Below are 18,090 nucleotides of genomic sequence, written 5' to 3'. Positions count from 1 at the left end.
CTGGCACACTACAGGCTTGTCTCGTACTGTGATATTCTTTGTGTGATAAACTCTTTGAGAATAAAAAAAATAGGAGAGAGAGAACTGCATGTCATACCTGTGGATAGACCTTTCTGGTATGATGAGTAAATATTGCTGCAGGCTTATGTATCATTCCTTTAATTTGTTTGTAGGTGGGTGGTATATTAGTCCAGTTTGCTGCTTGCCGTTTTAGCAGTATGTTATTTTAAAATTCTCTTTTACTGTAGCTAATGTTTACATTAACTAGTATTCAGCAAGTGTGTCTGATCACAAGCAAGAGGATTTAAAAGGATTAATAGTAACTTGCAGTGTTTTATTTCCTTAAACAACGTCAACTTAGATGTGTTTTGCATTAGTTACTGCACCTGAAGTTATATGTGTTTTATATACATGCAGCATAACTCACCCCTGGAACAGACAGTACTAACATAGCTTCAGTCCTTACGTTTCTTGATTTGAGTCATGCACTACTCATCTGTTCTCTTGACCCATTCCCTTGAGTAACCTGCCGTCTCTTTCCAGAACCAAAGTTTTCTGAAGCCATCACCGCTGCCCTGATAAACAGATTCAACTTTTAAACAAGTGTCGTGAGAGCTACAGTTACAGGTTGCAGAAAAATGAACTTTCCTGTAGTTCAAGTTCCAGCTTTGCCAGTTTTAAATCCGAGATGTGGCCAGCCTTAAGCACAAGCATCTGAAGTGATCGCTTAAGGTCTTACCATGACTCGGTCCAGTCCTGCTGCTGCTCCTTCCCCACTTTTTGCTGAGTTTTAGCTGTGCTGCAGCAGCTGCCCTCTGCAGAGGGGCCTGGACCCAGAGCGGCTGATGCGCGTCATACTGCTCTTATGTGATGCACCAGTTTCTACACCTGCTGTGTTTTATCCTGGGCTGCGATTTGGACTGTTGCACGGCAGGCCAGTATTTTGTGAGGAAGACTGGGATGAGAGGAGAAGAGTCTTTGGGGATGGGGTCATGGTGTCTAGAACTGGGAATGTGGGAATGCTGTGGGAAGGTTGGGATGGTCAGCAGCGCAGGGGCCTCAGTTTGGAGAGCTGGTGTGAACTGGGAGCTTGGAGTCAGTGGCGTCAAAGGATTGAAACCTGGTTTGGGGAAGCGTGGGGCACGTGGTGAAGATGGATGAGAGGGAGGCTGTATATAGATAGTTACATGGATTCTGAGGTTGTAGAGCACTGGTGAACTGTGTTTTTAATACTCAAAAATTATTTTAAGATGTTAGTTGATGTTGCTTGGAGGCAAGCAACTTTGTTAAAGGCTGGCTCTGACACTAAGCACTTTCTTTTGCGTGCGTAACAAATATTAGAGTAGCTAATAAATAGATGATTTAATAGACCACCTTAATTTTGCAGCTTTGTTTTCATTCTTTGGCTAAACTGGAATGTTGGAGGATGGATGGCAAGACATTTGTAAAGGCAGCCGTCCAGGAGAAATGACTTAGTTTGTAAATTGTAAAAATGTACATACTAGAGAACATGGAATTTCTATTTTTAAATAAATGATGAGGATAAATAGCCTTCAAAAACATCAAGATATATGAGGAAACCACCAGTACTGGAAGGAAATTTTCAGCAAATCTGAGACCATATTACCTACAATTAGCAACGGAAATTTATTTATTTGTCATGGGAATCAAATTACTTCTGTGTAGTATTGTAGAGACAAGTGTTCATCCAGGACTCGGATAACTCCCTTTTTTTTTATGGTCTGTATCATTTACCTATTTTATTCGTGCTTTTCTAAAGGTGGTTTCTAAGGAATCTTCTGGAGCCTTTCTACCTGTCTAAATCTGACACAGTGGGTTCATGCTTCAGGATTGGGATTGCTGTATGTAAATAATAACATTTTTTTCCCACTGTGTAGTTGAAGCGAAGTTCCAGGGCTGCGAATCCCTTCATTAAGATTACTTCAGTCAACACATGAATAAAGGGACATAAGTTTGATATAATGAATTTAAACATTTTGCCATTCTTCCAGAATGCTCTGATCCAGGCCTCAGTAGCTTAACTTTTCTTACTTAGCTTTCTGGAATATATTATTTAAAACATCTAATTTACGTAAGATAACTAATGGAATATTTAGGGTGCAAAATGTGTAAGGCCACCCTTTCCCCATAGCTATCTTCATCCTACCTTAGAATGATTTATCAGAGAAAAATAGGGGGGAAAAAGATTTAAAAGAAATGTTAAATCTTGTAGGTTTAGTGGTAGGGAAATAAAAGGTTAAGTACAAAGGTGGTGCAAGAGCTGAAAGTGAGTATAGAGGCAAGGGCAATGTGGATTTAAGTTTCAGTTTTTGAATTTCTTACTTTTTTTCTTCTGATCATTATCTTTCCTTTTTACCTATTATAGAGAAAGAGTGATGCATGTACACACAACCACAGAATTAGAATTTAGTCCACAGAGCAGATTAAAAAAGTTTCTCACTATGTTTGCTAGAAATCTTGTGATATCTGTCAGGGAAACAGCATATCTGAGAATAAAATTTGGATTGGACCGCTACCTTTGGTATCAATATAATATAAATTCTCACATCTTTCTTCTTTCATGCAATGTTTGTTTCCTCATTCTAGAAAGCATTGCTTAGATACAGTGTAAAAAGGGTTTTAAATTCCACATAACAAAGAAGATTAATAAAGTATTTTCATCCTTGATTGCATTTCAGTTATTAAAAAAATATGAAAGAGACCACTGTTATAACAGTACTGAATTGCCCCTTGTGAATTTCAGCATGCCCAAAATTTGAAAAGATACTGCTTTCTAGGAACATTTCCTGACCTGTTAGTGAAGTAATGAATCGGCATGACAGGTGCAAAGACATGTTAGAGGATAGAGAAAGACACAGTAAGAGAGGTTAGACTGGAATGTAGGACTGCTCCATATAAAAGTTATCATGAGTATTCATTATAAAACGATCAGGAATGGGTTTTCCACCGGTGTGTTTGTAATATTTAGCAGCAGTTAGCTCTTTCCAGTCTAAGATTTACAGAAGAACAAGGGTGCTAGCCATGAGCTGGCCCAGCAGTGCAGTATTCTACATGATCATAGAATCGTAGAATAGTTTGGGTTGGAAGGGACCTTTAAAGGTCATCTAGTCCAACCGCTTACAGTGAGCAGGGGTATCTTCAACTAGGTCAGGTTGCTCAGAGCCCCATCCATCTTGACCTTGAATATTTCCAGGGATGGGGCATCTACCACCTATACAATGAAGCACAATGCGTTTTCAATGTATTTTACCAACCTTAGTTAGCAGTATTCACAGCTGGAATAAAAGATTACAGCATAGGGGAAATTATATGACATTAATTAACTGTAATAAGTGTATTCTTCCCACAGAATTTTAATTAGTATCCCCCTCTATTTTTTGTTTAACAAGACCAGATGTCTTTAAAGCTTTGAGTGTTTCTTTTATGTGTCTATACCTATGTAAAAAAAAAGTAACTGTTTTCTGTGTATTTGTGTATTGCGTACTTCTGTTTTGTAGGGATCAATATAATTATCTCTTTCTCTAGGTGCTGATCTCCAGGTTTGTACTTCTAAAAATCCAACATGCTGTACCAAAAAGATGGAAGAAAGATATCAGATTGCAGCAAAGCAAGATATACAGCAAGTGCTTCAAACATCCAGTGCTACGTTAAAATTTTTAATATCTCGTAATGCAGCTGCTTTTCAAGGTAAGGCTTTCTGCTTTTTGTTTCCAAACTTGCTCATGCTTTCCTTGATTTTCATCTTTGATTAGTTTATGCGTGTAATAAAAGCTGTCTGTTAATTTTTCGTTTCTCCCTATTGCTTTTTTGCTATCAAAGGAAGAGTATTAAATTGTGCAGGTGATTAGAAACTGCATTGCTTTTGGAATTTGTGACTTTAAAAAAAATGATAAATATTTGAGAAAAAGTAGGAAATCATTTTAGTAAGATGCTTTGATTTAAATTGTAAATTGGTAACTTGGCGTTCCTCTTGAACTTCTTTAATTTGGACAATACTAAAATGGAAAATTATTGCCTGGAATGCCAGAAAAAAGAGATTTTGTTATTCCAGTATTGTGACCCACCATGTTTTTTGTCTTGTTCTAGTAGAAATATTTGGATTTTGCTTTTGAGGTTCATTTTGGGGATCTAGTTTTGTAAGCTTTTGAGTTTGTAAAATTTTTTTCCTGAGTTTCTAAAAATAATTTAAAAAATAATTAGAGGTTGAGTGACAGTTGTTTCAGTGCATAATAGGAAACTATCTAATACATTAATAGTTATTTGGCCTGGTGGTAGGATTGCCTTTTAGCAGTCACCCTGCCTACTATTCTGTCTTCTCTGAATTAGTAAGGCATAAGTTAATGCAGAAATTGGTTAGGAGCTGGGAAGATGTGAGAAATAGTGGCAACATGAGGTTACATGTGATATAAAGAGAGTTTGCATGTGTTGAGTACAAAGCCCTACAGACTTGTCATTTGTCTATTAATATGTGCTTATGGCCTTAATGACCACTTGATTGAACAGGATCAGATAGTAACTTTGTACAGGCTTAGAAAAGTTGTGTTCTGGTGACTCTCTTGTTTTTAACCTGTGAAGCTAAAATGATTAGGAGAATAAAAACAACTGCCTAGGGTCATAAAATGGGCTGCAAAGTTGACTCTGGGGTCCTAAAGCTTTCCCTTTTTGAAATTTGGCTGTCTAATGGCAAAACCAAGTTGCAGTTGCTCTCTGCTTTCTGGGAGTATTGCCATTTAGCCTGCCTAACACAGCTGTCAATGGGTGTCATGATCAGGAGATCATTGGTAAAACATGCAAAGAAATCTCTCCCTCTCCTGCCTTCATTCTTCCTTCCAACTCCGGTATAATAGCTGTTTTTTTGGCACCATAATAATATAATATGCTGTATTGCTTTGCTGTCCTAGGGCTGTAGGCTCTGTAGACCTCAGTAAGCAACTGTACTTTTCTTAAGTGAGGGCTATACTCTCTGCCTTTGTGTTTTAACACCTCCTCCTTTCCCCCACCTCTAGGAAAAAAACCCAAAACAACAATGCACAAAAAAACCCTTAAGTGTCTAGATAATATACTTGTGCAATCCCAGGATTTCTCAGTCTTCACAAGAATGGAATTTAAGTGACATTTAAGTGAAGTGAAATCAGGACCCAGACACTACATTCTATTCCTTTTATGTCCTGAGGGGCTCAGTCAGTGGGGTGTTTTCAGAATGGGTGCAGTGTACATCTGCCCTGAAAGGTGAGTAGGTGAGTGCTCCCTGAAAGACAGGAATACATGCATGCCTTTGAAGAGAAATAGTTGTGCTTCCCTCGGGTACAATCTGAGCAGTTATTCAGGGTTTGGGTTGTAGGCCCCTCTCAGCTTGTAAAGATTCAGATTCCATTGCCTGCCAGTCCAGGAGGATGCCCTAAAACACCAGTTCAGAGGCTAAGTGGGACAGATGTGCTTTTCACTCTCCCAGTAGTGCTATTTTACAGTGTAGAAAGGAATTCAAGAAGCACTTGTTACTGATACTTAGAATTTTAGTAATTAGAATTTAATCAATAGTTTGTGATTAATATAGGTTGCAATTGATTTTAATAATATAAAGCTATAAGAAATATTTCAATGAAAAGTATGCTCGTACAGTAACCAGATGCTGCTATGAAAGCCTTTGTATAATCCTGTACCAAGACCAAAGGGATAAGTTAGAATCATGTAGAAAGTAGATAACGAGTACAAGTTGACCTACCAATTGATTTATGATACTTACATAGAACTAGAAGAATGCATGTAGCTATCAAGGTTTGGGTTAATGAGAATGAAGAAGGCCAGCCTTAACGAGTTATGGGTACTTGCCAAGAAACCATGAGGTAATTACCAGAAACTGTGAACTTAAGCAAAATGTAATTCCGGCAGGGGGAGATCGCGACCACCGACTCATAGACCACCTACCCATATTATACCCCAGACTCATTTCCAGATGATTCTAAATTTTATTGCGCAGAATCGGAAATAGGAGAAGAATATGCTAATGATTTTCGGGAAATAATTTGTTTATGCATGTGTAAGCTCTATATAAGAAGTTTAATTTTGGTGCAAGGTGCGCACGCTAGGAGGAGATATCCCCCGTGCACCCGGCGCCGCAATAAAGAAGTGTCTGCTTATCTACATCCCATTGGTGTTGATAAGTTTCTTATTCCGGATTTTCGGTAACAGTTTTGGCGACCCAGATGGGACCTCGCTGAAGGAGACCGGAGGAGTCGGGGACCTGATCGGTTCCAGCCGGCACCGAGGATTTCTCGGGGACACCCATCGATCCCCGATCCGTAAGGTTCTTCGCGACGTCCCCTGGATTTTGGGTAAGACACTTCTTTTGTTTTAAACGAGTGGGTTCGAGTCCCACCGTTGTGAGTGGGTTCGAGTCCCACCACATAGAGGGGGTTCGAGTCCCGCCTCTGGAAAGTGGGTTCGAGTCCCACTGCGAGTGGGTTCGAGTCCCACCGTTGTGAGTGGGTTCGAGTCCCACCACATAGAGGGGGTTCGAGTCCCGCCTCTGGAAAGTGGGTTCGAGTCCCACTGCGAGTGGGTTCGAGTCCCCTCGCTGTAGCCTGCCTGTCAGTCGCGGTGAAAGCTGCGCAGGGTTGGGCAGAGGATCCTCGTGGAGTGGAAGCCTGGGCGTCTGCCCGTAAGTCATAAGCGAAAGCTATTGCAGGGTTGGACATAGCGGAGACTTGGAACCTATATGCTAGCTATAGTGTTCTATAAGTTGTGCCTCTAACGTAAGTTAGAAGTTTTCTTGTGTGCTATATTGTGGAATTGTTTGTCTTGACGGGGTACTGAGGCGCTGAGTTTTGTGTTTATTGTGTTACATACTTGTATTCAAAGTAATAATTGCAGAACTGTGTGAGTGTGACTGTGAGAAAGAGACGTGCAACTGAACACGAAGCGAGTGCAGAGTTCGGATCCGTGGTCCTGCTATTCCGCGAGGGGTCCAGTCGGAGAAGAACAAAGCGACAGATTTGAGTGATTGTATATTGTACTGTAAAACAATTATATCATGGCATCTAAGTTAACTCGTTTGTTTAAAAGTAAAAGTGCGAGTAATTTGGCTACAAATGACAAAATCCCGAAAACTTCTCCGTTAGGATGTTTGTTAGCACATTGGGGAGATATAGGAGATGATTTGCGAAAGAACAAAATGATTCAATATTGTAATCATTGGTGGCCGTTGTACACGTTAGAAGATCAAGAAGTATGGCCTGTGAATGGTACTTTGAATTATAACACTATTTTTCAGTTAATGCTGTTTTGTAGAAGGGAAGAGAAATGGGATGAAATACCTTATGTAGATTTGTTTTTCTATTTAAGGCAAAGAAAAGATTGGCAGAAGGAGTGCAGACTGATTGATGGAAATGGTCTGATATTGGCTGTTGCTACAGGGAATAAAAAGGGGAAAAAGTGTTGTACAACATGTGATATTGGAAAGGATTGTTTGAAAAAGAGGATTATTCCTGAAGCTGATGAGGGACCAGAATTAGATATATCTCCTCCTAGGAGAGAAAGAAATCGGGGTCGAGAATATCGGGAACAGATGCAAGAACCAGAAAGCAGTGGTATTGAGGATGCTGAGGAGGGTCCCTCTGAGGTTGTAATTCACACCCCTGTTTCTCGGAGAACTCGGCAGCAGACACACACAATAGCTCCCCTGCGGCAGGGAGTTGGCAGCAATGGGCCGGTGTATGTAAAGGTGCCTTTTTCAGTTACCGATTTGATGGCTTGGAAACAGGCAGCCGGACTTTATAGAGAGGATCCGGAAAGGGTAGGAAGAGTGGTGGATACTATAATTAGAACGCAGGACCCAGACTGGAGTGATTTGCAGGTGGTTTTAGATAATTTATTGGATGATACAGAAAAGCAAATGGTGTTGAAAGCAGGTAGAGCACAGGCTGAAGCGGCAGTTCTGAATGAAAATATGACTGGAACTTTAGAACAGAATTTTCCATCTGGGGATCCGCAGTGGGATCCAAATAATGCGGAGCAGAGACAGAGACTGAGTCGGTATCAGAAATGGATTTTATACGGAATTAAACATGCTATGCCTAAATCTTTGAATTGGTCTAAATTATATGAAGTAAGGCAGGATAAAAATGAATCTCCCTCAGTGTTTCTGGAGAGATTGAAGGAAGCTGCCAGGAAATATACTGATTTAAAGGTGGAAACTGAGGCAGCACAAATACAATTGGCTTTGATTTTTATGGGACAATCAGCACCAGACATAAGAAAGAAACTTCAGAAATTAGAGGGAGAAGACTCTAGGAGTTTGAATAAGATGATGGAAGCAGCCTGGAAGGTGTATAACAATAGAGAACAGGAGGAAAGAAAGTCTCGGGAAAACAGGCTGCTAGCAGTCATGACAGGAACAGTGAATAGAGGACAAGGCAGAGGAAGAGGTTCAGGATTCGGTGGAAGAGGAGGATTTGTGAACGGTGGTGGCAGGAATTTTAACACTCCCCTAGGAATGAATCAGTGTGCTTTGTGCAAGGAAGAGGGACATTGGAAAAGAGACTGCCCTAGAAAGGGAAATGCTCAGCAAGAAATGGCTAAAATCATGATGCTAGATGACTGAAGGGGACCGGAGGGGAACCCAGCTGAGCCTCTGGTTGTAATTAAGCTGGGAGAAAAAGAAGTTAAATTTTTAGTGGATACTGGAGCAACATTTTCAGTATTAAACACCTGTAAAGGAAAAATTGGAACAAAAACAGCAAATATTATAGGGGCCACAGGGAAAGAGGAAAGCAGACCATTCCTGAAACCCCTGGATTTAAAATTTGGGAAAAAGATAATTACCCATGAATTTTTGTATGTACCTGAATGTCCAGTACCCTTATTAGGAAGAGATTTATTGTCTAAATTAAATGCTCAGATTAGTTTTGAAGAAGGAGAGATTCTCTTAAAAATACCGGAATCAAAAACAGGTGAAATTCTGATGATTCAGGAAACAACCGAAGTACAAGAAATTCCTTGGGATGTAGATTTTGCTGTGATTCCCACAGTATGGGAAACAGATATCCCTGGCAAATCAAAACTGGCAGAGCCTGTTAAAGTAGAATTAAAAGAAGGGGCAAAACCAGTTAAATTGAAACAATATCCAATTAAACCAGAAATCAGACAAGAATTGAAGAAATTAATTGACAAGTTCTTGAAGTATAAGATTTTAGAGGAATGTGAATCTGAATACAATACTCCTATCTTACCAGTCAGAAAACCGTCCGGAGAATACCGGCTGGTACAGGATTTAAGAGCAGTGAATCAAATAGTCAAAGATATTTACCCAGTAGTAGCAAACCCATATACATTACTAACCTCGTTAAAAGAGACCTATCAGTGGTTTACAGTGCTTGATCTAAAAGATGCTTCTTTTGTATACCCTTGGAAAAAGAAAATAGAAAACTGTTTGCTTTTGAGTGGGAGAATCCACAGACTGGACGAAAGATGCAGTTAACATGGACAAGGCTACCCCAAGGATTTAAAAACAGTCCGACAATCTTTGGGAATCAGCTGGCCAGAGAACTTGAGATATGGAAACAAGAGAAACCAAGGCCTGGACATCTACTGCTACAATATGTGGATGATATACTGATTGCTACAGAGGAGAAGTCAACTTGTATCCAGGTAACAATAGATCTTTTGAACTTTCTGGGACTAAATGGGTACAAGGTATCCAGGAAAAAGGCCCAAATAGCTTGCCAGACTGTAATATATCTGGGCTTTGAAATTTCTAAAGGACAGCGACAATTGGGAAAAAGTCGAAAAGAAGCTATTTGCAATATACCTGAACCAGAAAATATTCATGAACTCAGAGCATTCTTGGGAATGGCTGGGTGGTGTCGCCTTTGGATCATGAATTACGGGCTGATTGCTAAACCTCTGTACGAAGCCCAAAAGATTTCTCCTTTTGTGTGGGGACCAGATCAACAAAAAGCTTTTATCGAATTAAAACGTGCTTTGATGTCAGCACCTGCTTTAGGACTTCCAGACTTGACTAAGGACTTTCAGTTGTTTGTCCATGAAAGGCAACACCTTGCATTGGGAGTGTTGACCCAGAAGATGGGCAGTTGGAAACGACCTGTTGGATACTTCTCCAAACAACTGGACACAGTGAGTAAAGGATGGCCAAGTTGCCTGCGAGCGGTGACAGCAACAGTGCTGCTGATACAGGAAGCTCGCAAATTGACTTTGGGGAGGACAATAACGGTCTATGTCCCACACATGGTGATAACTGTTTTAGAACAAAAGGGGGGTCATTGGTTATCCCCAAGCCGGATGATAAAATACCAAGTGGTACTAACCGAACAGGATGATGTGATTCTAAGAACAACTAACCTGGTAAATCCTGCAGTGTTTTTAAACTCCACACAGGAAGAAGGACAACTGGAACATGATTGTTTGGCTACTATCGAGTATGTTTATTCCAGTCGTGAAGATTTGAAGGATGTACCACTGGAGCGACCAGACTGGGAATTGTATACAGATGGCAGCAGCTTTATGGAACAAGGAGTCCGATACGCTGGATATGCGGTAACAACAGACACCACAGTTATAGAAGCCAGAGCATTGACCAGCACCACATCCGCCCAAAAAGCAGAACTTATTGCTCTGATTCGAGCCCTAGAATTAAGTGAAAGGAAGAAAGTGAACATTTGGACTGACTCCAAGTATGCCTTTGGAGTAGTGCATGTCCATGGAGTTCTGTGGAAAGAAAGAGGATTATTGTCCTCTCAAGGATCAAACATTAAGCATCAGAATGAAATTTTACAATTACTGCAAGCAGTTCAGAAACCAGAACAAGTAGCAATCATGCACTGTAAAGCACACCAAATTGGAAATACAAAAGAAATTGTTGGAAATAATTTAGCTGACAGAACAGCAAAGAAAGTAGCAAAGAAACAAGCATTCCAAATGGCATTAATTCCCTCCAAAACAGTAGCCCTTCCTAGGGAAAAGCCAAAATATTCAGAGGAAGATGATAAGTTAGGCCAATTATTAAACGCTAAGAAAAACTTAGCTGGATGGTGGGTAACCCCTAGTCGACAAGTAGTAATTCCACCTATTTTGATGAGAGAAATAATTCAAACAAAGCATCAAGAATGTCACTGGGGAGTAGAAGCTTTGGTAACTTCTTTACAGAAACAGGTAGTATCAGTTAAAATGCTAGGATTAGCTAAATTGATAACTGCAAAATGTGAAATATGTTTGAAAAATAATCCAGTAATCAAGAAAAGAGCCCAAATGGGTAAGTTAAAATCTGGTACAGAACCTGGAGATTATTGGCAAGTAGATTTCTCAGAATTACCTAGACAGAATGGGTACCGGTACGTCCTGGTGGGGGTTGATACTTTTACAGGATGGCCTGAAGCCCTTCCCTGTCGTACCACACAAGCAAAAGAAGTAGTAAAATGGTTACTACAAGAAATAATTCCAAGATTTGGAGTTCCAATTGGAATTTCATCTGACAGAGGTCCACACTTTGTTGCTGAAGTAGTCCAAAGCGTTAGTAAAGTACTGGGCATTGCCTGGGACTTACATGCATCCTGGAGGCCACAATCCAGTGGAAAGGTAGAAAGAATGAATCAGACTCTAAAGAGACAAATAAGTAAATTTTGTCAAGAAACAAATTTAAAATGGCCTCAAGCATTACCTTTGGCATTACTTCGAGTCAGAGTACAGCCAAAGAGTGGAACCTCTATCAGTCCTTATGAATTGTTGTACGGAAAACCTTATGAATCCCCGGAACCAAATCCAGATATACATGTAAAAGGAAAACAAGATGTATATAACTATTTGCTTTCTCTAGGGAAAACCTTGGCTGCAATTCGGAGTGCTGTGATTTGGAATCGACCTTTATCTTTAGACACTCCAGTGCATGATTTCCAACCAGGAGATTATGTCTACGTAAAAACGTGGACTTCTGAACCTCTGCAGGAGCGCTGGAAAGGACCTTTCCAAATATTGTTGACAACCTTCACAGCAGTCAAGATTGCAGAATCTACAGCTTGGATACATTACACTCGAGTGAAGAAAGCACCAACACCCTGGAAAATTGTGAATCATGACCCAGAGACTTTGAAACTGACTTTGAAACATGTCTAAATTCTCATATCCGTTTTCAATTGTTCTTTGGATCTTATGCTGGAAGGTAGTACTGGTGAAACCGTGGGCTGACTTGGTGAGTAGGAACAAAAGACAATTAAAAACAGAACAAGTGATTGAAATTCCCAAACAATCACCTGAGGAAAATTTGATATTAGGATTAATTAAAGGATTTGCCAATTTACAGAATGTTACACAGATTACTGCTTGCTTGCCAATACCAAGGGCAGCAGGTGAATCTATTCCATGGGGAATCTTAACCATGAATTTGACTGATCCAGAACATAAAAATGAGACCACTCACTGTGAACAAAAGCCAGTGACTCAATGGTATGAACAAGTGAGATATATTAGAAAACAATGGAAGTTCCCAGGAAGTAGGGCTGAGTGTAGAAAATTATTGAATTCAAACTTTGTAGACACTAGTGGTGGTTGGACAGGACTAGATTCAGGATATGGTTACGGATGGTGTTTTTATGATGAACCAATAAGGAAAAATACAAGCCGCATAATACTGAAATGGGAATGTGAAGAAAATACTCAAACTTCACAAAAGGAACAACTTACTTGGGAATCAATTTGGTCCATGGCTATATTCTCCCAATTTCAATACATGGCAAAAACCCCTTGGTGTTTTACATGGGTAGGGTCAGTTTATTCAGTTTGGCCAACAGTGACAGATAGAGGAACTACGTCACGAGAAAAAGGGAGTTCAGTATCTTGGTGGAAATGTGAAAAAGTTTACAATTGTAGTACCGTAAGTAAAGCAATACAAGAAATTCCCCCTTTAGCAGCTGCAGTGAGGTATGGGTGTTTCTGTCGAGGACTCAAAAACGATCTTCAATTGACTGCAGATTATCAGATTAAAAAGGGAACATTCCTAAGTTGTAAAAATAGTACGATCCAAAGTCCTGGACACTTGGTTTGGGCATTAAATGATGGGACCTGGACAACTCACTTACCATTAGATGGTAAAGTTAAACAAATTACCTTAGGCATGCCAACATTGTGTCCAATTTGGAAAAAATCACCATTTAAAGGACCCCTAGAAAAGCTAAATCTAAAACGAACTAAAAGGTCTGAAACAGATGACACTTGGAACGAACCATCAACAGGACTAAAAATCAGCTGGGCCCTTGAGTCTCTTCTAAATCCTATAGCCTCATATAGAAACAGAGAATGGCTGTATCATTTGACAAGTCAAGTAGAAAAGTTAGCAAATGTTACAAAGAAAGGGTTCAAAGAATTGAACATTCAATTGCAGGCAACATCTAGAATGACACTTCAAAATAGAATGGCTTTAGACATGCTTCTACTCAAAGAACATGGAGTATGTGGATATCTCAAGGATAAATTAGACCACTGCTGTATACACATTCCAAACGTTACTCAGGATGTAGAGCATGACTTGGATTTGCTAGGAAAAATTGAAAAAGAAACAGAATCAATCCGAGAAGACATGTCGGAAGACTGGATAGGAAAAATTTTCAAAGGGCTGGGCTGGAATCTAAGCTCTTGGATCCAATCTTTGATTAAAACTCTGTTTCTGTTGCTAATTGTCTTCCTGATGATCATGCTGTTATATACTTGTTTGAAGAAACAGTTTGCTAACAGAATTGCAATCAGTCGCAGAATCATGAGAGAGTTACCTACTATTCCACCAGACTAAAGTTTACCACCAAATTATGCTGAAACGAATCTTAGCTTTGAAAATGATAATGAATAAGTGCTAAGCAGTAAAGATAAAAGTGGTGAAAGTATTGAAATAGTTTTCAACACTTTCAAAGGGGGGAAATGTTACTGATACTTAGAATTTTAGTAATTAGAATTTAATCAATAGTTTGTGATTAATATAGGTTGCAATTGATTTTAATAATATAAAGCTATAAGAAATATTTCAATGAAAAGTATGCTCGTACAGTAACCAGATGCTGCTATGAAAGCCTTTGTATAATCCTGTACCAAGACCAAAGGGATAAGTTAGAATCATGTAGAAAGTAGATAACGAGTACAAGTTGACCTACCAATTGATTTATGATACTTACATAGAACTAGAAGAATGCATGTAGCTATCAAGGTTTGGGTTAATGAGAATGAAGAAGGCCAGCCTTAACGAGTTATGGGTACTTGCCAAGAAACCATGAGGTAATTACCAGAAACTGTGAACTTAAGCAAAATGTAATTCCGGCAGGGGGAGATCGCGACCACCGACTCATAGACCACCTACCCATATTATACCCCAGACTCATTTCCAGATGATTCTAAATTTTATTGCGCAGAATCGGAAATAGGAGAAGAATATGCTAATGATTTTCGGGAAATAATTTGTTTATGCATGTGTAAGCTCTATATAAGAAGTTTAATTTTGGTGCAAGGTGCGCACGCTAGGAGGAGATATCCCCCGTGCACCCGGCGCCGCAATAAAGAAGTGTCTGCTTATCTACATCCCATTGGTGTTGATAAGTTTCTTATTCCGGATTTTCGGTAACACACTGACCCAAAGAAGGGAGCCTGCCTCTGTAGCCTAGCAATGATATGTCCTCCCTATAGAGGGATGGTTTCAGGACTGCTTGAGAATCACAGTTTTTCGTTTTTGTTTTTTTTTTTGTGAAACACGTTAGCAGTTTTTGTTACAGGAATGCAAGCCATCCTTCTCAAATATATATAGCCTAAAGGTAATTACTTGGCTAGTCACTGGCTTGCTTTCATAAGTTGCTTTAAGTGGTATTTTTCAAATATACTTTTAATATATATATTTTATATACCTTATACATTTCATATGTTTTTGAGGTATATGCTTTAGTACTTTTGTCTTTTATTTCCTTTTGTGTAAGAATTATAATTGAGAGAGAATATTCCGTGGATTATGGTATTAATTTAGACTGAAAACCTTGTTTAACCTCGAAGTAGTTATTTGTGGAAAAACATGCTGTTGAACATACCACTCATTTTTGAAGAATTGCTACCGTTGCTAACTAAAATTCAAGCTAAATGATTTCAGATTCAGAAACCATCATAAGATGCTGATGATGTTTTTTCGGGTTTGTACTCTAGGAACGTAGTAAGACATTGTACCTGCTCTGAATTCAGTTTTGACCCTGCTTGGAGCAGGAGTTTGGACTGGAGACCTCCTGAAAGGTCCTTTCCAATCTGAATTCCTGTATGACGGGATGTCTATCTCAGCGTTCACCACCAAGCCTGTAGGTGTTCCCGTTACGTTTAGCTGAGGCTGGGCTGTGCAGCTGGGAGTGCAGTTACCTCTTCTGCTGCTTTGGCAACCGGACAGGCATCTCCACAGTTAACGCAGAAAGCGTGAAGGGGATTGTTGGGGCGTGTACAGAGGGCAGCAGGTGTCATGGACTTTGCCACTGTTGTCACCTGCCTCTTTCTGCGTTCCGTCAAGGTTGGATGCTTTGGCCTAAAAGAGGTGGACTGGATCCAAACGCAACAAATAGCGAATGTTTTCTCTCAGTTTCTTACATATTCAGTAGAGAGAGGTAGGCGGTTAACATAAGTAATCCATGCCTGCCTCTGGAGGCCTTCAGAGGTGTCTTTTCTCTCTGTATAAAATGCAGGCTAGAGATCCTGAGTACTTCAGGATGACCACATGCTAAGTATTTTAGGATGACTGTGTTTGTGAAATGAGGCATCTGGCTGCCTGTCTGTCTACCTATCTACGAACTGGATGTGTGTGCATGTATCTTTATATGAGAGTAAATATAGTTATATATTGACATGTCTTTGTCACCTTCTAATGTTTGTTAGAATTTTCTGGTTCTATGTTGTGGTCAGTGCTGCCTGCTGACAGTAACTCTATTAGACAATTTTCGAATGTTGCAAAAATTCCGTGTCTCTTAAGACATGTCAAGCTACGTGGTGCAAATTGTACCACTTGTGTACTGCTTCCTAGCAAGTACTGTTAGAGTTTTTTCCTTAGATCTCAAGATGTTTTCAGAGCGTGTATTTTCTTTTTCACTGTGAATCTTGTTTCTTTTTAACACCTTTGAGGAGTGGTAGGGGAACAGAAGGATAGGTAAGAGTGAAGTTAAATAAGATATTAATATGGTAAGTGGGAGATACATTATGGAGAGCAAGAAATCATTCTTCCCTTGGGAAAGGTGACTAGAGAACTTAAACTGTACGATAATCATGTTTCAAGACAGTTATTTGATACGATAACATTCTTGCACATCTCTGCAGTTTTAGCATTTGTTATCTTAATAATAACTGAGAACAAGATTGTGAATGCTGTACAGAGACTGCCACAACATATCCATTCTAGTGATAACCATAAAAAAACAAATGCTTTTTTAACCTTTATTTTATGTGCTGTGGACATATATATATACACACACACACTCCTTTGTACAGTTATTAGATGTTACTCAAAGTTCACACTGACCTTTGTCTATACCTCTAAACAAAAGGAGCAAACACCACCAGACTCAACCTTTGTACATTCACAATGCAGTGCCAGTTTTTGTGTAGGGAAAAAAAAAATCCCTATGGTTTGTAACAACTTGGAGAGGAATTGATTAGTCATCTAAAAATCTGGTGATTTGAAGTGGGATAGAGGTCTGTGATATAGGATAGCAGATCTTGTGTCACTTCACTATTTTTTCACACAGAGAGCTCCTAACCCTTTAAAAAGTGGCAATGTATGACATAGAACAAGATAGCAGCTTGCCTGGTTGCACGGGAAATTTAGAGTTAATAATTAGGTTGTAGAGTCTGAAAGCAAATGGACGTTTCTTTGTGCTAGTACATTTGGCAACTCAAGTACTGTACAATTGATTTAAAAATATGGAACAGTGAATCATTTATGAACGTGGCAACCTGTCACCAAAACAGTGAACTTGGCAAGTGTGCCTTTGTAAGAAAGAGGTTATAAATTTAATTCTTCAATACAGCATTCCTGGACACTTTTCCTACTGTGTAGGAAAACTCTAATACTTTTGTGATGTAAGTTCTGGAGTATATTGAGTCAGATTTTCCTGATGCAGTTTCATGTTCTTCTGTGAAATTACTACTACACAATAGATCGATGTCCACTTTATCCTAGACCAGAATTAAGTGAAGTCAGACTGTTATATTGTATTGTTTGAAGTCACAGTACAATTACCACATTTAAATGTGATAAAGTTGTAGTCAGTAGCTAAAATAAATTGTGTGAACTAGAAAATGTGTTGAAATCTTCTGAACGACTTTCTCTGGTAGCATGGTAAGTCATAAGAAATAATGGAATATCTGTTCCTCCTTGTAAAACTAAATCTGCCCTGGCACTGATTCAGTTGTTTTCCATTTGTGAAGTTTTCTGAAGAGTGATTTGAAGATCAGAAAACTTTCAGCAAGAGCTGCTGTATCTTACTTATAGTTTTAAATGAGACATTGCCCTTTAGATCATTTGCAATGCGAAGAACTACTTTGAAGTTTCAGCGTTTTCTTCTTTCTTGGCTTCATAATCCTTTATATTTTAAGTGTGATACAAATATGCTAAAATCCAAATACTTGTGAATCCCAACTTATATTAATTAAATTAAACTGAATGATTGTATTACAAGTCAAAACAGTGGACAGGCTAAGAGACCTGATTGTCACTCTGTTGTTGTATTGAGGAATGAGGGTCTCAAAAATGCCTGTGGTTCACCAGTTATGCTCCTGCTTCTCTGTTGCTCTGCAGACCTTTCCCACATCTACGATCATGTTCTCTTATGGACTGAAGAAGTAGGGAATTTTAGTAATGCTGGAAAAGGATTATACCCACTGGTTGGTCTAAGGAGCTCAGCTGTTATACTAAACTTATTAATTTCAGAAATCATCTATTCAGATGATATTTCGGTTCATTTGTAATACAAAAGCAGGATAAAAAGTATGCTAGTGTAACTTAGAATTGGACTCGGTATGTCTATATATACATAAAACACAGCATTAAGGGGCTGTTGTAAG

At 39.2% G+C, this 18,090-nt stretch overlaps 1 protein-coding gene across 2 annotated transcripts in view; it reads left to right on the top strand.

Annotated features, from left to right (window-relative positions):
• The window catches only part of GPC5 (glypican 5), a 795,927-nt gene that overhangs the window by 13,879 nt on the left and 763,958 nt on the right, over nt 1-18,090 (top strand). For both annotated transcript variants that reach the window (XM_086620082.1, XM_086620076.1), the window contains exon 2: nt 3,547-3,708. In XM_086620082.1, the coding sequence (XP_086476208.1) occupies nt 3,547-3,708 (162 nt within the window). The remainder of the gene's footprint in view (nt 1-3,546; nt 3,709-18,090) is intronic.

Source organism: Tauraco erythrolophus, chromosome 1 (genome assembly GCF_009769465.1).
Source record: "Tauraco erythrolophus isolate bTauEry1 chromosome 1, bTauEry1.pri, whole genome shotgun sequence".
Classification (NCBI taxonomy): domain Eukaryota; kingdom Metazoa; phylum Chordata; class Aves; order Musophagiformes; family Musophagidae; genus Tauraco; species Tauraco erythrolophus.
Note: the sequence above shows the minus strand (reverse complement) of the source record. Positions and strands in the feature narration are given on the sequence as shown.